The 26,439-nt window shown below is 37.7% G+C and overlaps 1 protein-coding gene across 1 annotated transcript; it reads left to right on the top strand.

The window, feature by feature from the left end:
• The first annotated feature begins 108 nt into the window (after positions 1 to 108).
• Positions 109 to 26,213, top strand: Cnot9 (CCR4-NOT transcription complex subunit 9). The gene is made up of 8 exons (XM_027941805.2): positions 109 to 523; positions 9,694 to 9,873; positions 10,826 to 10,941; positions 12,538 to 12,647; positions 17,684 to 17,793; positions 21,778 to 21,876; positions 22,282 to 22,373; positions 23,889 to 26,213. The coding sequence occupies exons 1-8, from the start codon at positions 500 to 502 to the stop codon at positions 24,055 to 24,057; spliced, it is 900 nt and encodes a 299-aa protein (XP_027797606.1). The 5' UTR covers positions 109 to 499; the 3' UTR covers positions 24,058 to 26,213.
• Positions 26,214 to 26,439: the final 226 nt, after the last annotated feature.

Below are 26,439 nucleotides of genomic sequence, written 5' to 3'. Positions count from 1 at the left end.
GACGCCCAACCCAGGCAGCCCCGTCCCTGCTGTGACTGTAGTACGCATGCGCACTTATCACTTTTTCCTTCCCAATTTCGACCTCCCATCATTTCCCTCCTACTGAACCCTGTTGGGCATGCGCAACGCTTGTCCTCCCAAGCCTGTTGGTCTTTTCCCGCCCTTCCCTGGCCTTTGCAGGAGGGACAGAGTATGCACTCCGCTAGGGATACCTGCTTGATTCCGAGGAGTGCGGGAACTAATAGGTCACAGAAGTCCTTTTGGTCTTAAATTTTCAAGGGGCAAAGGACATACTCTGGGACTGTTAACTAGGCCGAAGGCCCGGAGGCTGGAAGAGGTTGTGTGGGTGGGGTCAAGGGTGAGAGGTCAGAAGGCAACGAAGGGGGCGGAGCGAGTGGAGGCGAATGGCGGCTCGTCTTCCTTGGCGGCGGAGGCGCTGAAGCTGGGACGCGGGTCGGGCGCGTCCAACGAAAGAAGGAGAGCAGCGGCTGCTCCCAACATGCACAGCCTGGCGACAGCAGCGGTGAGTGGCTGGGCCCACACCTTCCTCAGCCCCGCCGTTCGGCCTCCCCTAGTTCCCTGCGTCGGGCCCGAGTCTAGCCGCTTCTGTCCCCGCCCGCGAGTCCCCGGCCCCCTCAACACCTCTCCGGGACGGTGTTGGAGCCTGCCCCCACTTTTCTCGCCGGACGCCTCTCGCGGCCTCCCGCGCGGTACTTCGTGTTCTTTTTTTTAGTCGGCGGGGCCTGGTCCTACGCCGGCAGCGCCCTCTGTGCAGCCCCGGCCGGCCATTCATTGATTCATTGCGGTGGCCGACAGTTTCAGGGCACCAGTCGTGTGCTGGGCGCTGGCAAGGATGAGGGAAATTCCATGATCAGACCGACTCGTCTGCTGCGCTTCAGACTCACCGCCTAGGCACATCGCAGCGGGAAGGAAATGGCCTCTGGTTCTAATCAGTGGTTTTGCATAGAGGCCCGTAGAAATGCATAATTATTGCATCTGACTTGTGGTTCTCTGCATTGAAAACCTTTCTCGCACAACTCGTTCGACCAAAGTGATCTTTAAACAAGAAATACGGATAGTGTAATTCACCTGTCTGAAACAACTCTGGGCTTCCTATTTCACTTAGGTAAATCTGGACTTCTCCGCATGGCCTGAAAGGCCCCATGTAATGTGGTCCTTACACACATTTACCGCTTTGTTTAATGCACCTTCTGGTCTCTATGCCTGGAATTTCCTTTCTACCTCTCCAAGCTTACAAACACATAAAGCATATGAATCTAACTGGTTCCTTTTCTCGTGTGTCTCCACCTAAATGTGCTGCAGTGATAGAAAGTACTCGTGACTTTTCTGTCAGAGCAGTCTTTACAGCACTCATCCCAATGTGTAATTATTGGATTTGTTGACTTGTTTGAAGTCTGTCTCCGTTGTCTGTCTCCCTGTTGAGTGCAGATAAGGACTAAGGGCAGGGACAGGGATAGTGTGAATCCTGATAACTTCTTTTCCTCAATGCCAGGACAATTCCTGGTACAAAGTAAAGACTCAATTTGCCGATTGAAAGACTGCGGATGAGGAAACTGACCACTGGGAGTTCATAACCATAAAGGGGAAAAGGGATCGTTTGATTTGCGCACACTCCTCTGAAGGCCATTTCCACTTTGATTTCACCAAGGGCAAGTGATTTAAGGAGAGTCATATACTAAAGTTGCATTACGAGGAAAAACGACAAACACAAAATAGAACACAAAAACTGCCTTAATTTTAAAGATAAAATGAAAAATTCAGCTGATTATAACTAAGCTATAGAAAACATTGTTCTTGAAATTTGATCTGTGTTGTCTTGGCATTTCCAGAACCAGTGATATCTGGGCCTCCTCTCACCGTGTTTCTAGGTGTTTGTAACTATTCAAAGTGGAGAAGTATCTTTTGTAGCTCTCAATTAAGTAAGTCTAATTTCTTTACCTCTTTTGTTATTTGAAATTGTACCTATAATTTGAGAAGAAGGAAGTTGGGAAGTGTGGTTCCTGCTTGTAAGGAAGAGGCTGAATAAAGGAAATCCTTCCAAGGTTGGCTGTCAAAATCTGACTGTGTCCTCTGCACGATTTGTACCTTTGATATCAATACCTTTGATTCTGGCCTCTATGTGTGGAATGCCCTTCCTACCTCTCCCCACTTAGAGACACATTCAGCACGTGAATCTAACTGATTCCTTTTCCCTCTTCCCTATACCTCCCCAGACTCTATTTTCAGTTTGTTTTATTTTCAGTTGCACCCTAATGCATCTTTTTTTTTTTTTTAAGAACTGGGGCACTCAACCACTGAGCCACATCCCTAGCCCTATCTTGTATTTTTATTTAGAGACGGTCTCACTGAGTTGCTTAACACCTCACTTTTGCCAAGGCTGGCTTTGAACTCTGGATCCTCTTCTCTCAGCCTCTGGAGGCTCTGGGATTTCTGGAGTGCACCACCCCGCCCGGCTTAATGCATCTTTTGAACAGCCATTAAAACTGTAGTACATTACTTAAATATTCAGTACGTGTTTCTTAATTATTTTACAATTCTTCACGTTAGCTTAAATATTTGAATTTTTCTTGCATTTGCACTTGTTATGCTGTTTGCACCACTCATACAAGGATATTTAATTAGTGATGAAACTGAAACAAAAAGTTGAGCCACCTCCTTCTCAATCCCTCATTTCTTTCTTTTGTATTCTTCTGTTCTGAGTAAAAGACCAGTAATGATGTATCATTCACTAGAAATTAAGAAGAGTTAATACATGCAACCGCACCTACAGTAGGCTAAACTAAACACCAGGAAAATCATCCCTGTAGGAAGGGAGACAGAAAGTACTATCAAAGAAGAATGTAATCACATGTGAATGTAGGATGTTCTTCATTAGTGGGAGAATAAGTGATTTAGAGATACTTGAAAAAATATCTTAAATTTTATCTTCAGTAGTATTTTACTGTACTAAAAATTTATAGTTTAGTTAGTTCTTGTCATTATGACATCAATTTCATTGCTGTCGCCAGAAACTGTAACATCCTTTTAAAATCCAAGTGGAAATGGCCTTCAGAGGAGTGTGCTCAAGTCAATTTTCTCTCTATTAAATGGGAACAGAAGTACTACACAGAATTAGTCTAAAAATTAATAAGAATAACAAATTGCTCTCCACTTGGCTAGGTTCGCTTACTGGTTAAATGACTCTTGATTCTTTTCTTGATAAAGTAACGTACTACTGTGTTGCTTCAGATTAATAGAACTACTGATCTTCTTGTGCCATAGGTCTTCTGTAACAGAGGTCTTTAGTTATGCTAGTAAAATAGACAAATGTAAACCTTTATGTGATGCATTAGATATGCATTTTAAAAATTCTTTTCACTGATTTCTGTTGGCAGTTTTAGCATCTGTCAGCTTTTGTGTTTCTCTCGCTGTCCAACTAACCAGCAGCATCATTAGTTGTTTTATATCTTTGTGTTGAAGCTGTGATTGACTTCCAGATGCCCTCCTCATTGACAAGTAGAACTATGCACTCTACAGTATCTAATTCATTGTTTTCTCCCAAGTCTCCTACTGAAGCTCTAAGCAAGTTGCTGAACTTTTCTTAACTTTATTCACTTCCATTTTTTAAAGTTATCTTGGGGGAAAAAAAAACAAAAACATTTAGCTCTTAAGTTAATGAGGATAAGATTTTTAGGTTTCAGTTTGGTGTAGTTTGGTTTGTGATGCTGGGGATGGAACCCAGAGCCTCATGCATGCAAGTAAGCATTCTATCACTGAACTACATCCCTAACCCTAGAAAGTATATTATATAATAGTATCATTATTATGTTGACGTGCAAAACCACATGTTGAGTCACAGACTTAAGATAATAATTTTCATTTCAAACTAATCCTATATTTTATTTACTGTGACATTTTCTTTTTTTTTTTTTTTTTTTATTAGTGACAGGGTCTTGCTGAGTTGCTAAGTGCCTCACTAAGTTGCTGAACTGGCTTTGAACTTGTGATTCTCCTGCCTCAGCCTCCTGAGCCACTGGGATTATAGGCATATACCACCTCGTCTGACTTGGACCTTTATTTATTTATGTTTCTGAGAATTGAACTGTTTGTTAGGCAAGCATTCTACCAGTGAGCTACAACCTCAGCCTTAATGTCCGTTTTCATTGGTAGGAAAATAAAGAACTATGGCCCTTAAAACATAAAGTGATATTGATAATTTGGCTATTTTCTGTTTAAGAAAGTCATCAACATCAATTTTTTAATTTACTCAAAGGGGATGTTATCAATAAATATGAGTGTGTTTTATTTAAAATAACTTCTAAATATCTTTCTACTTTTCATATTAAATGTTAGGATATTTCATAGATAGAAGACTAACTGTCCGTATCATCGTGTTTGTGATACTTGTAATTAACCATTGATGTCCCACTTTCGTAAATGTCTTGCCTGTGCTGAGTGTTGGGTGCAGAGCAGGCTGAACTGTGTTGTCTGCAGGGCAGGCTGAACAGATGTTGGCTGCAAGATTGCCCACGCACTCAAACCCCTCTCTATCTGGTCCTTTATCACCTGTTTGCCTCAAGTCTGAACATTCAACCCTGCTTAAGGCTGAACACTTAACCCCCCCTTGGGCCAACAAGGCAGCTTGCAGACCCAGAGGCCCTATTAGATTTAGGCTATAAAAACTCCCTCCTGCCAGGCCCCCTCTCTCTTGCTCTTTCTCTCTTGCTTTCTCTGTCTCTCTCCTGTGTGCGCTTCCTCTCTCTCTCTCTCTCTCTCTCTCTCTCTCTCTCTCTCTCCCTCTCTCCTTCTTTCCTTTCTCTTTGTTGCACTGCTGCAATAAAGATCTTTTGGTTGCTCTGAGTGTTGTGGTCACTTTCCTTTCACTGAGCTTTGTGGAAAGAAAAATGAAAGTGTTACTCAAAATACATTTTCTACATACAAACCATTAAACAAAAATGGGGAAACATGCCTGCCATGGTGGCACATACCTATAATCCCAGCAAACTCAGGAACCTGAGACAAGATCATCGCATGTTCAAGGCCATTCTGGTCAACTTAGCAAAACCCTATCTCAGAATAAAATAAACACTTGAAAAAGGACTGTGGATGTAGCTGAGTGGTAGAGCTCTTGCCTAGCCTGTATGAAGCCCTATTTCAGTCCTGAGGACCACAGAAAAAGAACAGTTCCCTAATAAGTTTGATAATATTTTTTCTTTTTTAGTTTTGTTTTTAGGTTTTTTTTTTTTAGTTTTTGATAGACTTTTATTTTATTTATTTATATTATATTTATGTGGTGCTGAGAATCGAACACAGTGCCTCACATATGCCAGGCAAGTGCACTAGCACTGAGCCCCAGCCCCAGCTCGATAATATATTTTTAAACACAACTGTTGAAAGGACTATTGACTTTAGCAGGTTATAATTAAAATACAGTAATGTACATCAGCCCTTTTAGTTGTAGTTGGACACAATATCATTTATTTTTATGTGGTGCTGAGGATCGAACCCAGGGTCCCGCACATGTGAGGCGAGCGCTCTACCATTGAGCCACAACCCCAGCCCCGGTAAAACACATTCTAAATCATAATTCTCAAATAATTTTGTGTCTAAGTATGTAATTGAACTGTTTATCTAAATCCAAATTAGTGAACTATGTCAGAATACTAAACTTGAAGTTCTATAGATTCTTTTTATATTTTATTTAGAGACAGGGTCGTGCTGAGTTGCTGAGGCTGGCTTTGAACTCACAATCCTCTTGCCTCAGCCTCCCAAGCTACTGGGATTACAGGCGTGTGCCACCAAACCTGGCAAAGGCAACCCTGATCAGCAGAAAATATTCATGGGTACCTAGGACTGGTTGTAGGGCTTACTGAAAAGGACATTAAAGAACTTTCTGGGATAATGGAAGTGATCTACATCTTAATTGTGGTGGTTACTAGATGTATAAATTTGTCAAAATTCATTACACATACACTTAAACTGGCATGCTTTATATGCAAATTATACCTCAATAAAACTGATGTCTCAGAACTGAATGAAATAATTTCTAAGGTAGAAATGACTAAAGCCAGTTCCTGCACTTTAATAAAATTGAGACTTGAAAAGTTAATGACTTATCCTAGGTTGCAGAATTCTAGAAATGGCTAATCTGGGTTTTATTTTTTTTTTTTTTAACTATTTTTTTTTTTTAGAGAGAGAGAGAGAATTTTTTAAATATTTATTTAATTACTTTTAGTTTTCGGCAGATACAACATGTTCTTTTGTATGTGGTGCTGAGGATCGAACCCGGGCTGCACGCATGCCAGGCGAGCACGTTACCGCTTGAGCCACATCCCCAGCCCCTAATCTGGGTTTTAAAGCCATGCGGGCTTGCAATTTAGTGTGCATTCATTCCATTTATGCACTTATATAGTTATTTGCAAATTGAGGGCTTTTCTGTTTTTTTTTAATTTGATAAACATTTTTGTATTTGATTCTGCAAGAAGTCCATGAATTACCTAAAATTATGTGTAGGTTTTTACATTTCTGTATTGTGTGTTTTTCTGGGGAAAAGACCCATATTTTCTTTTTTTAATTTTAATATTTATTTTTCAGTTTTCGGCGGACACAACATCTTTTGTTTGTATGTAGTGCTGAGGATCAAACCCCGGCCACACGCATGCCAGGCCAGCATGCTACGCTGAGCCACATCCCCAGCCCCCATATTTTGATGCTTTTTTTTTTTTTTTAGTTGTAGTTGAACACAATACCTTTATTTTATTTATTTTATGTGGTGCTGAGGATCGTACCCAGGGCCTCGAACACGCTAGGCGAGCGCTATACTGCTGAGCCACAACCCCAGCCCCTTCATTTGATTCTTGTAGGGTCTGGCCTCAAAGAAATGTTAACCTCTCTTCTTGTGGTCAGTACCCTGCTATTATTGATAATGTTTTTAAGTTAGGTAATCTCTATTAGGGAATCTACCACTGGGCAGTGTGTGCTACTACATTGAGTTCCATATCAACCACAGCTTCAGAAATGTGTTAGCAGATTAAAATAGGCCTATATCATCTGAACTAGAAATCTTTAGAGAGTTTGAGACAGGGTCTCACTGTGTTACCCAAGGTGACTTGAAATCAGGCTTACCTGATCCTCTTGCCTTAGCCTCCTAAGTAGCTGAGACTACAAGTGCATGCTACTACACCTGGCTTGGTGATCTTTAGAATGGGATGAGGAGGAAATCTGCCCACTGTTTCACTGGTTGTAAAATGAGGATAATAAATACCTTTGTTGTAAACCTTAAATAAAACTGCCTTTAAAAATATACACAGTTCCCTCTTCTTCCTCACCCATTCTACCCCTTGTTTCACTCCTCATCCCCTTTTAGGAAGAGTTTAATTTTTAGATCTTCTGTTTTTGTGAAAGGTATGCCTAAATAGTCCTTGGGATTCAGAAAATAAGATACATTTTGCATTTTATTATCATGATCTAATGAAAACCAGGGGCAGTGGTGCAAGCCTGTAATCCCAGCAACTTGGGAGGATGAGACAGGAGGAATGCAAATTTGAGTTCAGTCCAAGCAATTTAGCAAGCTCTAAGCAATGTAGCTATGCCCTGTCTCAAAATAAAAAGTAGATGGGTTAGGGTTGTGGTTCAGCAATCAGGCACTTGCCTAGCATGTACAAGGTGCTAGGTTCGATCCTCAACACCACATAAAAATAAATAAAGTTATTGTGTCCAACTACAATTTAAAAGTGCCAAAAAGTAAAATTTAGCCCGTGTTTCCATTCATCTTTTAAGGTGATGGAAAACTCTAAATAAATAAACACATACCCTTTCTTCTGGTAGGAATAACAAATACTATAGTTTTTGAGTTAGAACCTATCTGCAGCAACATGGAAAGGGTAAGTACTTGAACAATACTGCTTTTGCTGGAGGAATGTTCTTTCAATCTTCTTGTTGCCCTAGGAGCCTTTGATTCATTTAGGAGCATCACCAGTCAGAATTGCAAAGCAGCTTTTAGCAGTTTACTGTAATAGAAGTTGTAAGCTGCATGATAATTCAGTCCGTTTTGCCAACTTGTGGTGCATTCTATTAGGCAAGTGAAATAAGTACCAAGATAAAAGCTTCTAATCAAGCTTCCATTTATAGAAGGCCATCATTCAGATTAGATAGAGGAAATTTGAGTCCACCTCAAAGTCCATCTTATACTTCATCCTAATCTTCAACAAAAGCAATTCTTTCTGTTGTCTTTCTATCTATGCAGTGGATAGGTCTTCATTCCATCACACTAAAATGTATTGGGAACTTGTTAATATTATGAGAAGCTGTGTAATACACTTCAAGAAAGCATCTGCATATACAGCTTTATACTTGTATGAATTGAGCAAGTCAGCTTTTCTGAGTGTTAGTTATTTCATCTGCGAGTGTAGCTCACCTTTTTATCTACCCATCCACCCTTTTATTTCCTCATGATTTGGTAAATACTCCATGAAAAACTATTGGGCATAGGTGATAGAAATCACCATGAATTTGTAGAAGTTTATAAGTTTAGAAACAGCAATTGTAATAATTTTTTTAGTCTGTCATCTCATTTTCAAGATGAGAATAATTAAGGATCTTAAGGTTACAAGGCTATTTGGCAAATGTGGAGAATTGTAGAAATGCTCAAATTTAGGAGGAATGTTGCAATTCTTCAGCAAAGCAGTGAAAGCATGTTTTAAAATTTTGCTTAGTTCTTATATTAGTAATAATGGATGCTTTGAAAGGGATGGACATGCAGTGTATATGTAAGAATCATTTGGGGCTGGAGCAGTAGCTCAGAGCACTTGCCTTATGTGTGAGGCACTGGGTTTGATCTTTAGCACCACATAAAAATGAAACAAAGGCATTAAAAAAAAAAGAATCATTTGGAGGGATCGGGAATGTGGCTCAGTGGAAGAGTGCTTGCCTGTCATGCACAAGGCCCTGGGTTCAATCCCTAGCACCATTTAAAAAAAAAAAAAAAAAAATCAGGAGAAAGAACTTTTCCATGTTGTGGGTTTTCTGGTCCATGGAAAAGGTTGTCAAAGTTAATAAGAAGGAATCAGTAATGTATGGGAAGAGTATAATTTTTTCCCTCTCAGTAATTAATGGTTTGAACAAATGTTTATGCGGAAGCTTTTATTATATATAGTGAAACTTAAAGCTCCTATGTAAATCTCTAGCCTTGGAAATAACTATTGTTAACATGTGTCCTAGAAATGTGGTATGTAAATATAAGAATACGTTTGTATATATTAGTGGAAGCATGTTACACAGGTTATTCTGTTCCCCCTTTCTTTTTTTTTTTTTTTTTTTTTACTATTAGTATATATAGAACTGTCTTTACTAAACTTCATAGTATTCATTATAGACATGATTTAACTAGTCCCTTATTGATAAATCGTTGTCAGTTTCTGCTTTTAAAAAGCACAACAGTAAACATCCTGGTGTATATTCAGTAAGCCCAAGTAAACTTGGGATAAATTCCTAAACATGGAATTATTAATGCATGTGAGCATTGATAACTGACAAATAGGTTGAACTAGTTTACATGAAGAGTATATATTAAGAAAAGCTCCCCTGATGTTTATGAAAAATACATTTCCTCTAAAGCACTGTTACGGGTAAGATTTTGTTCGATTCTAATTAACTCACATTTTCTTTTTCTTTTTTCTTCTTTTTCCCCTGAAGCCTGTGCCTACTGCACTAGCTCAAGTAGATAGGGAAAAGATCTATCAGTGGATCAACGAGCTGTCCAGTCCTGAGACAAGGGAAAATGCTTTGCTAGAGCTAAGTAAGAAGCGAGAATCTGTTCCTGACCTTGCACCCATGCTGTGGCATTCATTTGGTACTATTGCAGCACTTTTACAGGTGAGTATATATCTCTGAGTGACAGTTCAGTCAGATTCATTGCACTTGAATTTTTCTGTGCCTTTGCTTAAAGGACTTTGAATACTTTAAACAGATGGAGGTTTTTTGTTTGTTTGTTTTGTTGTTTTTGTTTTTTGTGCTGGGGGATCAGAGCCTTGTGCATGTGAGGCAAGCACTCTACCAACTGAGCTATATCCCCAGCCCAGAACTTTTTTTTTCATAGTAGTAGATGGACACAATACTTTTACATTACTTATGAATTTTATATGGTGCTGAGTGTTGAACCCAGTGCCTCACACATGCTAGGCAAGCATTATGTCACCAAGCTACAACCACAGCCTCTTATAAGAACATTTTGCATAGAGGTTTTACAATTAAAATAAATGGAATTGTATTCAGCAAATTATCACTTTTTGATTGAGTACCTATCATATTCACTGCTATTTATACATATCCTCACTCAACTGGCTAAGTATGTCCTTCTGCTCCTCTTTTGAAGTTGCTACCTAACCAAAATAAACTTCTTTGTGAGTCACTTTGGTTGACTTACTAATAATTTCTGGCCGGTGTTACATCATTATAACTTAAAGCAGGATGACAAAAAGAGAAATTATAAAAATATAAGGGTCCCTCAGGTGACAGACTCAGTAGCTGCAGAAAGAAAAAATGTAGATGACTACAGTTGTTTCTGTAGAATCCTCCTAGAGACACATGTAGAAATGCCTTAGGTAATTAGTCAGATATGTTTGTGATCAAAGGATAAGAGCATTGTTTATTTCTACTCCTTCTTTGATACTTCAGTTTTTGTAGGATACATGTAGTTCAAAGGCTTTTTTGTTTTTGTTTTTGCTTTACTTTAATATGAATTAATATTAATTAGTAGTACTTTAATATGAATTAATTTTATAATTAGTTACTCCTCGTTCATCTGGTGCTGATTTCCATTTTTTAGGAAATTGTAAATATTTATCCATCTATTAATCCACCCACGTTGACAGCACACCAATCTAACAGAGTTTGCAATGCTCTGGCATTACTGCAGTGTGTGGCATCACACCCAGAAACCAGGTAAATGCTTTGAGTGAGTTGGTAGGGGGAGGTTTATACTGAAAACAATTCTAAACTGTTGCTGAGTGAAAACAGAAGGGATGTGTAATGTGGTTTTTTTTGTATCTTCAGGACTCTTACTTTTTCCCATTCATGACTATGAACTTTAAAAGAGCAATATTCATACCACAGGAAAGGTGATACAGCTGCTTCTCCATCCCAAATCTATCATAGACGACTATGCTATACATAATATGTAATAGTAATTCGTAAATATTATTTAAGCATTTTTCCCCACTAAACCCTTATTTGACTTCAAAATCCTTCTCAACATAGGATTCTAGGAATTGGCTTGAAAGTTAACTTTTTTACCATTTTTGCATATCTGGAAAATTAGGAAAAGGGAAATAGCCTGTTCAGCAATCTGTTTTGTGGCTCTCATGGTCCCTGAAACACATGTTAAAGCCTTTTTTCTCTTTGTCCAGTTTTCTTATGACATCTGAGTGTTTTGTGGCACTGTAACCTTTCAGAGATTTAGAAAATTAAGAAGAAAATTATTTTTAAGCACTTAACAAAAATCCAAGAGTAATTTGTTAAAAATCTTGGGTGTTGATTCTGCTACAGGTATAACAATAAATAATACAAAGTAATAGACTGGTTTTAAGAATGCTTAGTATATTTGAAATGCCCTAACAAAAAAGAAAACTGCATTTAAACATAGCATATAAACCTCATGATGACTACTTTGTCTTGTCATCTTGGTTTATAAGTTTTATCTATTCAGTCCTAAATTAGGTGAGGAGGTAACCTAGGAGAATCTCCTGGGCACTTAATAGCATTTAGTGATCTGGGGGTTTTTTGTTTTTTGGTTTTTTAGTTGTATGAACACAGTACCTTTATGTATTTTTATGTGGTGCTAAGGATCAAACCCAGTGCCTCACACATGCAAGGCAAGCGCTCTACCACTGAACCACAACCCCAGCCCCTAGTGATATGTTTTTTAAATTCACAGTTGGCTATTTTAAGTTAAACAGTCTTTAAGGTACATGGTGCTGATTACAGAGAAATGTGTTCCCTTATCCACCCTGGCCTGTACTAGTATTGTTCAGTGGAGGCACCATTGACATTTTGAACTGGATAAGTCTTGATAGTGGGAAAAGAAAAGCAAGAGAGGACTGTCATATGCATTGTAGGATGTTTAGTTGCATCTTTGGCCTCTATCGATTGAATGCCAGTACCTTCAACATCCCTTAATTCTGGCAACCAAAATGAATCCAGACATTGTTAAACATTCGGTAGGAGCTAAGGCACCCTATTTGAGAACCATTTGTTGAAACTAATGACCCATAAATTTCCTTTCTGAGGATTGTTATAGGCCTTACAGAATTAACTGCTTGGATTTGAATGTTCAAAATACTTAGAAATCAAGCTGGGGTTGTGGTGGGTGGTAGAGCACTTGCCTAGCACGGGTGAGACCCTGGATTCGGTCCTCAGCACCACATAGAAATACATAAATAAAATGGGGATATTTTGTCCAACTACAACTAAAAAATAAATATTAAAAAAAATACTTAGAAATCATCTTCAAGCTCTGAATGTGATTTTTTTTTCTTCCAGGTCAGCTTTTCTTGCAGCACACATCCCACTTTTTTTGTACCCCTTTTTGCACACTGTCAGCAAAACACGTCCCTTTGAGTATCTTCGGCTTACTAGCCTTGGAGTTATTGGTAAGTTGTTAGGGTTGTTTTGTAAGCCTGAAATCCTCATTCTGAAGTGGTCTAAGTTGAAATATTTTGTCTTGCTTCTTATGGCTTATTCTTTTTGTCTTTGAATTTATCCCATTCATTAATAACTGAGTTATGGGAACATGATAAATGATTGTCAAGCACCATACTACATGTTGTAAGACTTTGAGGACTAATATTTAGAATTCAGTTCAGTATGTATGTAGAAACATTTGCTGGCAAGGGAGAGTAAAGAATAATAATTTGATTCAACAGAATATTATTACAGGAATAAAAGTAATTCTGGACTTACCTTCTTTTAATGTTTTGGGGTTTTTTTCCACTTATAAGCTCTTCTCTCATAAGTTGAGGGGTTTACTTTCTACTACTTTACCTAATTATTTTTTTCATGCTTCAGTTAGTGTTTTTATGTATAATTACTGTGGGGGATATAGGTGAAATACTTATTGCTCAAGAATATAACATAACAACTATTTCAGACCTCAGACTCCTAGGTAGTAAGGAACTATCTTTGGAATATCTACTATATTATGGAATATAATACATTCAACAAGATTTATTTTCCAAATCACCCTTTCTTTCTTAGTGTCTTTTAAGTTTTGCTTTTGTACTAACCAAAAAAAAAAGAATACTAATTACACAGACTTGGGTAATGTATTGTTTTAATGCTCAACCTGTGTTTGTGTCCCTATAATTATAGACCATAAATCAGGAAATGATTTTAAAAGTTGGTATTTCCAAGATGTATGTCTCAAGTACATTTTATTCTTCTAAGGAGTAACCATTACCTTTTTTTTTTAATTGATGGACAGCATGTTTTTATTTTATTTGTTTTTGTTTTTGTTTTTTTTTTAATGTGGTGCTAAGGATCGAACTCAGTGCCTCATATGTGCAAGGCAAGCACTCTGCCACTGAGCTACAGCCCCAGCCCAACCATTACCTTATATGCTTCAAATGAATGTTTCTGGTTTTTACATCTCCCAGTTGGTACTCTAATTAGAAATTTTTCCCAATAATATTCTTTTCTGCTTTTAAGCTACCAGAATTTTTCATGTAGGGCATCAGTATAATTCCAGCCAAAATAAAATACTTAGATCCTTAATTCTTTCTTAACTCATCTTACTTCTGCTGGTTTTATTGAACATTACAGTGGGGTGGTAAATTTATGAGATATTAGGATAAAGGTTAAGAATGAGGAGATAATAAAGTTCTAAGCCAGCTTTAGCAACATAGACCTTAAACAACTCAGTGAGGCCATCTCTAATAAAATATATATGTATTTTTTATATATATGTATATATAAAAGAAACTACCAAAATAAGCAAACTAAATCAAACAAAAAAAAAGGTAATGGTAAAGACTGACAGTTAATGAAAAATGAGAACAGAAAAACAAGAGGTAAAAATCATTGAAACCAGACTGGGAATGTAGCATAGTGATAGAGCACTTGTCTAGCGTACGCGAGGCTCTTCCAAGAACCACAAAAAAGAAATGAGTGAAACCAAAAGTTGATTCATTGGGGGAAAAGTCAGTACAGATTACAAATATGAATGAATGAGGGTACATCACTTGACTATTCAGACTTTAAAAGGATATTAAAGGAATATTAACAGCTCTGCTTAAAAATTAACAACTTAGATGAAATAGTAAAATTCTTTAAGAGACACTATTTGTCAGATTGCACTCAAGATACTACGTCAATGTTTATAGCAGCTCAGTTCACAAGAGCTAAGGTATGGAACCAACCTAGGTGCCCTACAGCAGATGAATGAATAAAGAAAATGTGGTATGTGTACACAATGGAATATTATTCAGCTATAAAGAAGAATAAAATTATGGCATTTACTGGTAAACAGATGGAACGGGAGATTGTCATGGAGTTGAGAGATGTAGCATTTTTAAATTGCCAATTCTAAATTGAAATAAGCCAATCTCAAAAAACCAAAGACCAAATGTTCTCTCTGATATGTAGATGCTAACACACACAATAAGGGGGGGTGGGGGTAAGAATAGAAGTTTAATGGATTAGACCAAGGGGAATGAAGGGAAGGGAGGGAGGATGAGAATAGGAAAGACAGTGGAATGAATTGTACATAACTTTCCTATGTTCATGTATGAATACATAACCAGTGTAACTCCACATGGTGTACAACCACAAGAATGGGAAGTTATACTCCATGTATGTATAATATGTCAAAAAACACTGTACTGTCATGTATATCTAAAAGAAATAATAGATAACTTGAGTAGTCTTGTATCTATTAAATTGCTTTTCTAGTTAAAAACTTTTTAACTTAGAGCACTGTAGGCTCTGATGGTTTTATTAGTGTCCTATACCAGAAATTGAAAGAAGAAATAAACCAGTTCTGCACATTTCCACAACATAGAAGGAAGGGGAAACCTTTCAACTTTTGTGAGGCCTGCATTACACTGACCATAAAAGCAGAGACTTTACAAGAAAAGCAAATCACAGGCTAGTATCCCTCATGAACACTGGTGTAGAAATCTTCAATAAAATACTAACAAACTCAGCAATAAATAAAAAAGATCATTATGAATATAAATTTGGTTCAACTTTTCGAATATCAACCAATATGACCTGTCAACAGAAGAGAGAAGAAAAAAAATCATACAATCATTTCTGTAGATAGATTTTCTATTCTCAGATTTTCATATGTTGAAACCTTATCCCCTAATGTCATGGAATTTAGAAATGAGCCTTTTGGGACGCGATTAAATTAAGATGAGGACAGGACCCTCATGATGAGATTAGTATTATAAATATATAGACAATGAGCGATCTTGCTTTCTTTCTGTCCTTGCCACATGAGGGCACAGCAAGAGGGTATACATCTTCAAGTCAAGAAGAGAGCCCTTACCAGAACCCTTCCTTGTTGGCATTGTGATATCAGGCTTCCAGCTTCCAGAACTGTAAGAAAATAAATTTCAGGTTTTCTTCAGTTATGTAAGTCAGCAGTCTATGGCAGCCTGACCCAATGCACTGATCTTAAAATTCATAAAGATAGTGGGTTGGAGGGTTTAGTGTTAGAGTGTTTGCCTTGTAAGCCTTGAGACTCTAGGTTCAATCCACAGTACTACAAAAAATAAATAAAATTTACACGGAAAGACAGAGGAACTAAAAAATTCAAACACTTTTTAAAAGAAGAGCAAAGTTGGAAGATGTATACTACCTGATCCAGATCTACTGGAAAACTACAGTAGTCAAAACATTGTGGTATTGGATAAAATTAACTTGTAAATCATTGCAGCAGAATGGAGAGTCCAGACATACATACATGGTCAGTTGGTGTTTGATAAAAGTGCAGAGACAATTTAGTGGAGGAAAAGATTGTCTTTTCAACAAATAATACTATAAAAAATTGAATATTAATATGTAGAACAGTGAATCACGATCCATACCTATATTCTAAATTAATTCAGGGCTGGGGTTGTAGCTCCGTGGTAGAGCACATGCCTTGAATGCGAAAGGCGCTGGGTTCGATCCTCAGCACCACATAAAAATAAATAAATAAAGATATTGTGTCCATGTACAGCTAAAATATTTTTTAATATTTATTTATTTATTTTAGTTGTAAGTAAACACAACACCTTTATTTCATTTTTATGTGGTGCTGAGGATCGAACCCAGGGCCTCACGCATGCTAGGTGAGCGCTCTACCTCTGAGCCACAACCCCAGCCCCAACTAAAATATTTTTTTTTTTCCAAAGAGAGAGAATTTTTTTTTTTAATATTTATTTTTTAGTTTTTTTCGGTGGACACAACATCTTTATTTTTATATAGTGCTGAGGATCGAACCCAGTGCCCCGTGCATGTCAGGCGAGTGTGTATTAGTGCTTGAGCCACATCCCCAGCCCCCAACTAAAATATTTTTAAAAAATTAATTCAGTATGGATCATAGGTCTACATTTTAAATCTACATTAGGCCACATTAGAAAATTATTCATGCTGGTTGATGTGGAGTTTAGAGATGTAGCATTATAAATTACCAGTTCTAGCATTCCCCATTCTTTCTCAAGATAATTGATTTTAGTTATTACAGATTCAGGTATTTATATAAAAGCTAGTGATGCATTGAGCAGCTTAAGTCATTTAAGGGGCCCTGCTTCCCTGTGTATAGACTGAAAAAGATGTCACTGAGCTATGTCCATCGCCTGATCAGCTTTATCATTCATTTTTATCAGTGACTAGAAACTCACAGAATAATAGAATGGAATGAATTTTAGGAGTCATCTGTTCTCATCTCATTTTATTGATAAAGAAATAGATCTACAAAGGGAAAGTAACTATCAAGTTGGTAAACTAACTGGCGACACAGGATTATAATCTAGGTGTGTGTTTGTTTCTTGTTTGTAATTTAAAAAAAAATTTTTTTTAGTTGTAGATGGACACAGTACCTTTATTTTGTTTATTTTATTTTTTTATGTGATGCTAAGGATCAAATCCAGTGCCTCACACGTTAGGCAAGCACTCTACCACTGAGCCACAACCCCAGCCCTGTAATTTTTTTTTTTTTTTTTTTTTTGTAATTTCCTTAGTTTTGTCCTACAATATTTGTGCTCTTTGAGAAAACAGGCAATTAAATAACCTGTGAGTGGTGTTTCAAATTGACACCATTTCTTTGCTACCTGGAAATACGCTTTTATACTGATGTAGAATTCTCCCTAACCTAAAATAAGTAGAAGACAGATTGGTGGTATTGTTCTAAGATCGTCTAACAAGAATGATAAACATATTATTTAAAAGGTGGCTAAACCACTGCTAACTGTAGGATGAACCAAACTTGGTGTCTGCTCTTTCCGTGATGACTAATAAAATCAACCTGTGCTTTTCTTCCTTTTTTTTTTCAATAGAGGTGTGAATCTGATTCTTTGGCATAGAAACCTCAGTTTGTGTTCTGAGTTATTTAAATTCCACAACTAACTTGATGAGCAGTACAAAATTAATTTAACTAAAAATCCTGACTCAAAAATAATTTTGTTTGTCATATTTTCTTTAGGGGCCTTGGTGAAAACAGATGAGCAAGAAGTAATCAACTTTTTATTGACAACAGAAATTATCCCTTTGTGTTTGCGCATTATGGAATCTGGAAGTGAACTTTCTAAAACAGTATGTGCCTTTACTGGTCTACGTTGTTTTGGCTCTTGAACTGCTGCTTTTATGATCCAAGGATCACTTTCTGCCTCTTTTATCTCATTTTTCCCTCTGAGAATTTTGTTGTCCTAGCCTTATTGTCTTAAGACATTAATGTTGTATCCAAGTCTTGGGCCATCCTAATGTTTTCCTTTTGTAGGTGGCTTGGCTTGCCTTTTTTTGTGTGGATATCTATAAGCTTCTTTATTAGTTTTTAAATTCTTTAATAATCTGTATCAGATTCTTATTAGACGAGCATATCCCTGCTTTTGTTTTTGTTTTTATGGTTTTTTAATTTGTTCTAGTCTCTTGTTTCAGCAACATCAGTTATGTTACTTTGTCTATCTTTCATACTTTTTCCTCCCCCTCTAACATTTTATATTATTTCATATCATTTGATTTTTCTCACGGCTTCTTTTCCATTTTGACTCTGTTTTGCAGTATCCAACTTCTGCTCTAATCATAATAAATTTTTTTAAATGAATGAATATTACAATATCAGACCTAAAGTATAGATAATTATTACTTGTTACCTCTTTTGGGGGTATGTTTCCATAGTTCCATGTGGAGATTTCTATCAAGGATTATTATTTTAAGTGATAGATAAGGAGAAGTTCTATGAACTTTAAGTCAAGTACTTTTTTATTTGGTACTGAGGAATGAACTCAGGGGCACATCCCCAGCCCTATTTTGTATTTTATTTAGAGACAGGGTCTCACTGAGTTGCTTAGTGCCTCGCTATTGCTGAGGCTGGCTTTGAAATCGCAATCCTCCTGCCTTAGCCTCCTGAGCCTCTGGGATCATAGGCATGTGCCACTGCCCCGGGCTCCAAATACTTTTCCAGTAAGTCCTCCATTCTGTGATGTGTATGTGTGTGTGTTAAGGAAATTTATACCTCTGTCCGCAGTTTTCTGCTTATACACACAAAAGACAAGTGACATGTGAACCTTTATTTCATGCTTTTCATAATTCTTCCCTGATTTTAGTTATTTTTATTAATTTCAGTGTATTTCAAGGACAGGATTAGAATGCATACAACTGTATGCTCATCTTTTATTATTATTTGCCTGTGAAGAATTTGGTTTTGGTATTGTTTTTGTTTTTCTCTCTTTCTTTTTGCAGTACTAGGGATGAAACCCAGGGCTCATGAATGATAGGCAAGCTCTCTCCCTCTTAGCTATATCCCCAGCCTTGTGAATAGGTTTTTCAAGTTGACTTCTTATAACTATGGCAGAAATACTCATTTCTACTTTGGTGACATCTCTTTAAATGTAGGCAAAACATCTCTGTTAAGAAAACATTTTCGGGGCTGGGGATGTGGCTCAAGCGGTAGCGCGCTCGCCTGGCATGCATGCGGCCTGGGTTCGATCCTCAGCACCACATACAAAGATGTTGTGTCCCCCGAAAACTAAAAAATAAATAATAAAAAATTCTAAAAAAAAAAAAAAGAAGAAGAAGAAAGAAAACATTTTCCAAACTTTTTTTATTACAGAGTATTCTGTAAGTTATATTTTGTCTGAAGACCAACAAGACTGAGATATAATGAAACCTTAAAATACATTAAAGGAAGGTCTTAAGCAGATTAATTGCTGTAAGAAATTAAGGGGGAAATATGTTTTAAATGCCAAAAACATTACATATTTTGATTAGGTAATCTACATAATATAGACCAGTGATAAATGAGTAGACAACACAAATGTTAATTAGTAAGTAATCTCGTTATTCTTAGGCATGGTGTTCCTGTTTCATAAATACTAATTATTGCATAATTTGTTACATTTACTAAGTGTCTGATATGTGCCTTTTTTGGTACTGGGGAGTGAATCCAGGAGCACTTAGCCAGCTCCATTTTGTATTTTATTTAGAGATGGGGTCTCACTGAGTTACTTAGGGCCTCACAAGTTGCTGAGGCTGGCTGTAAACTTGTTTTGGGGTTTTTTTGTTTTTTTTGGTTTTTTTTAGAGTGAGAGAATTTTTTTTTTTTTTTTTTTTTTTTTTTTTTTTTTTTTTTTAGTTATCGGCGGACACAACATCTTTGTTTGTATGTGGTGCTGAGGATCAAACCCGGGCCGCACACATGCCAGGCAAGCGCGCTACCGCTTGAGCCACATTCCCAGCCCCAAGGCTGGCTGTAAACTTGTGATCCTTCTGCCTCAGCCTCCCGAGCCACTGGGATTACAGGCTTGTACCATCACGCCCAATGCCAATTATTTTAACCACTATATGTGCATTATTCCATCAGATTCTCACGATTGTCACCTCCATAGCACAGATGAGAAACAAAGGCTTAGGGTACTTAATTTACCTAAAATTTCATAGAAATGATGAAACATGAGATTTGAACCTAGACACTATGAAGCTGCTTTGATCCACTGTGCTAACAAGAACAATTACATAAGTATTAATATTTTTATATGTTAATTAGAAAAATATTAGAATAACATATTCTAAATGCTATCCTCACAGCACAAATTCAGAAATCTCTCTTTCTTACCATTTGTTTCTGCCCTCCCCTTTGGAATAAGGTATTTGGGAAAGTTACTTATGTGTTGAGTCGCATTTTCTTGAGTTATTTGGAAATCACCATTTAAGATAAATACTACCATTCAGATTGCAATTGAATGTTTTAGCTTAAGTTTGTAACAAGGTATGTGTGATTCTCTTCAAATTTATCCTCTCCTATATTATATTTTATATCATATCAAATTATATCTTAGTATTCCTACTGTGTTTCTTATATTTCAACAGCGAGGTAAGGAAACAAGCCAGGCAAGGTGGTACAAACTCTAATCCCAGCTACTTGGGAGGCTAAAGGCAAAGGAATCTCAAGTTTGAGGCCAGTCTGGGCGATTTCACAAGACTCTGTCTCAAAATTTAAAAAAGGACTGGGCATGCAACCCAGTGGTTGAATACCCTGGGTTCAATCCCCAGAACTGCCCCCCCCAAAAAAAAAAGAAAAAAAAGGAAGAAGAAGAAAGGAAACAATGTATCTTAGGAGATATTAAAGCAAATTCATGTTATATGTCATCAGCTTTTCATTTGATGATATCAAAAACATGGTAAAAACTTGATTGGGAAAGTGATTCTGAGGTTTGGGAGTTTTCTGGTTTGTTTTTAGTTTCAGAATTTTAAAGGATAAGCATTAGAATATTTCGAGAAAACTACTAAAAGTATTATATGGTAACCAGGTATCCTCAGTTACCCCTGTTCTTCAAGCTCTGAATATCTGTGGCCAATCTATATTCAAAATCCCAAAAGAATTCTCTGCCACCTGTAGAATATGGGCTTTTATCCTGAGTTTTGTGTTTATTGCACTCTTCAGATTTTCAAAGGAATATATGACCTCTCTCCCACAAACCCACAGAAAATATAAGAACCTAGCCTTCTCCCAAATTTATCAGGCGTATAACGCTGATCTTCCATCCACTTAATCCACATACTGAGGCTTTTTTTTTTTTTTTTCATTTTTATCAGTCTTGGGTTCGTTCTTGTTCTTGTTTGGTGGTGTGGGGATTGAGCTTTATCACTTGTTAGCTTTGTCACTTGGAACCTTATCCTGGCACTTTGATTAGTAGTTTATGCATGGCACATAATAGATGTTCTATAACCTGGATTTTTAAAAATCTGTAGGACTTGCCCTTTTATGTAAAGTGAAAATAACAGTTTCTACCTCATAGGTTTATTGGAAGAATTTATTGGGAAGATAACAGTGTCTACCTCATAAGTTTACTGGGAAGCTAAAATAAGGGCATATAAATCCTTTAGAAAAAAGTCCTGATGTATAGTGATATTCAGTATGGTAATATTTTTAGCTTTTTGTACTAAGCATATGTGGTAGAATAAGTTGTATGTGGTATACAGGGGTCTCTGTTTGTGCAATTTACTGATTGATGGGAAATTGAGTGGACAATTGGTTAGTAAGTCTGAGCAACTTTTTAAACTCTTTTTGTTTTACTCCAGGTTGCCACATTCATCCTCCAGAAGATCCTCTTAGATGACACTGGTTTGGCTTATATATGTCAGACATATGAACGTTTCTCCCATGTTGCCATGATCTTGGTGAGTTTTTTCACCTACTTCATTTTTATCCTTGGCCCCCCCCACACTAGAGATTAAATCCAGGTGTGCCCTGCCACTTAGCTTCATCCCCAGCCCATTTTATTTTGAGATAGGGTCTCACTAAATTGAGGCTGACCTCAAACTTAAAATTCTAGTACCTCAGCCTCTTAAGTAACTGGGATTACAGGTGTGGGCTATAATGCCCATCCCCCTTTGCAAATACTTCTGATCCCACAGCTTAGTCTCTTTGCAGTTGGCATTCAGCAGGTTTAGTCTTCTAATTAGAAATAGCAATTCTGGAACCTCTATAATGATTTTTAGACAATCTCATCTCCAATGTCAATTACAATTATTTTCTGTTTTGTGGTTTTTTTCCTACCTTTCCCCCTATTTTGGGCAAAACAGGGTAAAATGGTCTTGCAGCTATCCAAAGAGCCTTCTGCCCGTCTTTTGAAGCATGTAGTAAGATGTTACCTTCGACTCTCAGATAATCCCAGGTAAACATTTACAGGATTTATAATATTTAAGGGAAATATTCTGCTGATTGGACTCCACATCTCATGGCATAGATCCCTGAATCTTTAACACAGGAAAGGATATAATTTTATTTAGTTGGTCTTAGATAGAGTTCCTTTTAAAATCTAAAATTCCTTTTTAAAATCTAAAATGCTAAATTTGAAAAATCCATCATAGGTATATCTTCCCAATGTAATTCTTTATCCTACTCTGAAATTCCAGAGTCTAGATAATTGCAAGGGAAACCCTATGTAATGCATAACTCCTGTGGTTTGAGCTTTCTGTTGCTATTCCAAGTGGTCAGAAAGAGAAATATACTTCCAAAGATCATCTTAGAAAGGACCATAACCCAGAAGACTCTAAAATTATATTTCTAATTCTCTGGTTCCTGTAAAGTCCTTTGAGCTAATTATTTCATCTCCTTATGTTGATAATCTTTCTGTCAGAAATCATACGTTGTAGATATAATTGATTTTAGAAATGTTTGACCTTTTGTTTCATAAATCCATTATTTATTTTGAAAGCTACTTGTTCAGATTCTGCCAAACCACATAATGGAGTGATTTCTGTATTCCTAGAAATAGGGATAACTGATTTAATGTGAACTTAGTCTCCTGCCACTAGAGTTATTTTTTGTTCGTTTGTTTTGGGGGTTTTGTTTGTTTGTTTTGTAGATGGACACAATACCTTTATTTTATTTATTTTATGTGGTGCCGAGTATTGAACCCAATGCCTCATACATGGTAGGCAAGTGCTCTCTACTGAGCCACAACCCCAGGCCCAGCCCTACCTATCTCTTTGACCATTTTGTCCTTTTCTTCAGTGGTTCTGTTTTCACTGTGATTTGAAAATGTGTTGATTTAATATTCTACTTGAATAAAATAGCTATAACTTTGTTTAAATTAGCTATAAAGTAGTTAACGTTTACCTTTTATAGGTTTTCAAATTTGACTTTCTACTATTCATTATTTCAAAGAAAATGAAATGTTTAAAAGTTTATCTGATAATTTTTGGTCTTGTCATGTATCCAATATTTTAAAATATAAAATTGAAGCAATTTCTTAAAGATACAAATTGGTAAAGCTAGTACAAAGTCAAAATTTATTATTTGTCATATACAAGTGAGGTCATCTGCTATTTAATATACTGATTTTTGAAATTATTTCATTTACTGTAACTCACCTATTTCCAACCTGAGTATTTTGACAGTATTGACTGTAAAAATATCCGAAAGCAGTTTGAAGTAAGTTATTACATCTTTTTTTTCTTGCTTTTGCATGAAATTCTACAGTGGGGCATCATTCTGAAAATATTTATAGACTACAGATTCTGGAGGTCTCTGAGCCTATGAACTTATTTAAGTGGTTTCTTAGTATAACTTGATAGAGCAGTAGATTCCCAGAATACTGTATATCTAAGAAAGCAACTCTTGCCTAGCCCCAAAATGTGGGTTTATTTGTTGGTCTTCCTGGTTGGTTTGTTTGTTTCTGATGTAGGGCACGTGAAGCACTCAGGCAGTGCCTCCCTGACCAGCTGAAGGACACAACTTTTGCCCAGGTGCTAAAAGATGACACCACCACGAAACGCTGGCTTGCACAACTGGTGAAGAACCTGCAAGAGGGACAGGTCACCGATCCCCGGGGTATCCCCCTGCCCCCTCAGTGATCCTCCCTTGTCCCCTCCCACCACTCCCCTAAGTTGGGGAAGGGAAGGGGAACCTACGAGGAAAACAGCTCAGGTTTTATCACCGACTGGGAATAGAGAACCTCAATGCTGAACTGCACTGGAGAAAAGGGGCAGTGTACTCCCCCTGAGGTGTACGGGCTGCCATCTCAGGCTGCCTTGAGGACCTGGGCTCTCTGCTACTCCCGGGAAATGGGCTCCTAACACAGCAGTCTGCCACCACAGCCCCAGGAGGATGTCAACACCAGCAAATGCTGTATTTGCAGCATGCCCAAGATGACCCTGCTCTTCCACCTCTACCTAGCTACTGGCAGGGAGGGGAGACAGTGGTGAAAGCAGCACTCTAGGCATGATGAACGCCTGGGACCAAGCCATGTGGCGTTTTTTACTTGCCTTCCTGGAAGACTCAAGATGTGTCTCTTAATTCTCTCTCTCTCAGTATTTTGTTTACTTTGGATTTTTTGTTTTTAATCTCAGAGAGAGGTGTGTTTAATGGACACAAGCTGTAATTTTCAGCAAAACTTTGTCAATTGGCACTGTTTACAAGTCTGTTAGCTGCATAAGCTTAATAAAAAGTTGGTCTGGGCATTGCATCCCCTCTGATGCAGGCCGATAGCTGCATCAAGCTGTTGGGAGAAATGGGAGGCAGGGGTAAGATGTAAAGCCAAAGGACAGCAGGAACCCAACGCCTGAATACCTTCCTTCTCTCATTCTTTTACTCTCATTCCTGAATGCCACAAGGACCTTAACCTTGTTTTTGGCTTTAGCTGCTAGCTTTTCCAAATCTTAACGCTTTTCCTTTTTCCACTTCCCTCCTATTAAACTTAAAACAGACGTCTTAATTCATCTGGCTATCCTGAAAGGGTATAGTATTGGGGCAGAAAAGGGGTTGTGGTCTTCAAAGATATACTCAGATGACTTTTAAAAGGGAGGTGCCTGGGATTAAGGTGATTAGCCACCTGATCCCATTCTCTAAGTGTGAATTTCAACAGCTTCATCTGTCTTCATGATTGTACTTGAAGCAGTATTGATTGAATGAGTTTATTTTATTCAGATTTAAGATGGAGGGCTAGACTCTGCTCGCAAGTTTGTTTCTTGGGGTTTTTTTGTTTTGTTTTGGTTTGGTTTTTTTTCCCTTTTAACACAATTTCTTGTGGTCTGGGAATTACAGGGTTGTCACAAAATATTTTTTCACTTGTTCATATTGTGTGGGAGAATTGTTCTTCCTCCTTTGGAGCTTTAGATGACTATTCACAATTTTCAGGCTTGAATCTATATCTTAGTGTAAACTGCCTTGCTTTTCCCTTGTTAGTCCCTGTTCTTTCTCTCTCATCCCCATCTCCAGTCAAAGATGGGATTGCTGATTGAACTCTAGAGAGGGACCAAGTCTTTCTGTCCACATCTCACAAAATTGAAGATGTCTTTGAATAAGTTTGGGGAGGGTCTTATAGGGGAAAGTTTAGAGAAACCTTTGCAGAGGCAGTTTTGCCAACCCAAGGGCTTTCAAGCCGACTTTCACAAAGGGAGCCGGTCTTATTAGTTGGCTTCTGTCTCTTTTAGAGCCAGGAAAGTAGTAATTAAGTAGCCTAGATGTAGGAAGGGTAGAATAAGCACTTATTCCCCTCCCTACCAAAAGGAAGAGAACCTGGACACCTCAGTAGTCTCAAGCCTGAAGAGGAGAGGTCTTGGAGAAAGCACAGGACAGCATGGAATCGATAGATGTCTTGACTCCCTTCAGCCACAGCCTGCAATCTGAAGAATCCAACTAGGGTAACCCTGATTTTGACAACCGCCTTCCTGCTGAGCCAGAGTTTTCTCATTCCCCCTCCACTGGGGAAGCAGCTGAGGTCCAAGGGCCTTGCTCCCTGGGAAATTCTCTGTCCATCTTTCGGTGCATTGGCCATGTTACTGTGCCAATAGTGTCTTAATTCTTATCCCATCTATTCTCAGCTGGCCTTGGAACCCACATAGGAGTTAATGGGGGAGGGGTGGGATGGGTATTCTTCCTGTGGTTGGTCCTAATGTTACATGTATTATATAAAGAGACCCTCTCCCCTTATTTTGTGTTTTCCATCCCTCTCACTCCCCCCCCCCCCAACAGGATTGAAATAAAACGTGCTTCTGTTTTTATAAAAATATTTTTTTCCTTTTAACTGGAGATTTAATTCTGTCAACATAGAGATAGATAGCTAAGACATGTTGGTCAGGTGATTCATGTTGTGCCACACGCTCAGTCTGCCCACATATACTACACATACACTGCTAAGAGAGCAGTGGTAGTGATAGTTCTTTTTTGGACAGGTTATTAAGGAGTCTAGAATACTACAGCTGATGTGCAAAATCTGAGAAGCTGAGATGGTACCC

This window comes from Marmota flaviventris, chromosome 11 (assembly GCF_047511675.1).
Source record: "Marmota flaviventris isolate mMarFla1 chromosome 11, mMarFla1.hap1, whole genome shotgun sequence".
In the NCBI taxonomy this organism is placed as follows: domain Eukaryota; kingdom Metazoa; phylum Chordata; class Mammalia; order Rodentia; family Sciuridae; genus Marmota; species Marmota flaviventris.
The sequence above is the reverse complement of the archived record's forward strand: the minus strand, read 5'-3'. Positions and strand labels throughout refer to the sequence as shown.

Coding starts and splice junctions, on each gene's coding strand:
- Cnot9 (XM_027941805.2), top strand. CDS start 500: ATGCACAGCCTGGCGACAGCAGCG. Junction 524..9,693: donor ACAGCCTGGCGACAGCAGCG/GTGAGTGGCTGG, acceptor TTTCCCCTGAAG/CCTGTGCCTACTGCACTAGC. Junction 9,874..10,825: donor CTATTGCAGCACTTTTACAG/GTGAGTATATAT, acceptor TCCATTTTTTAG/GAAATTGTAAATATTTATCC.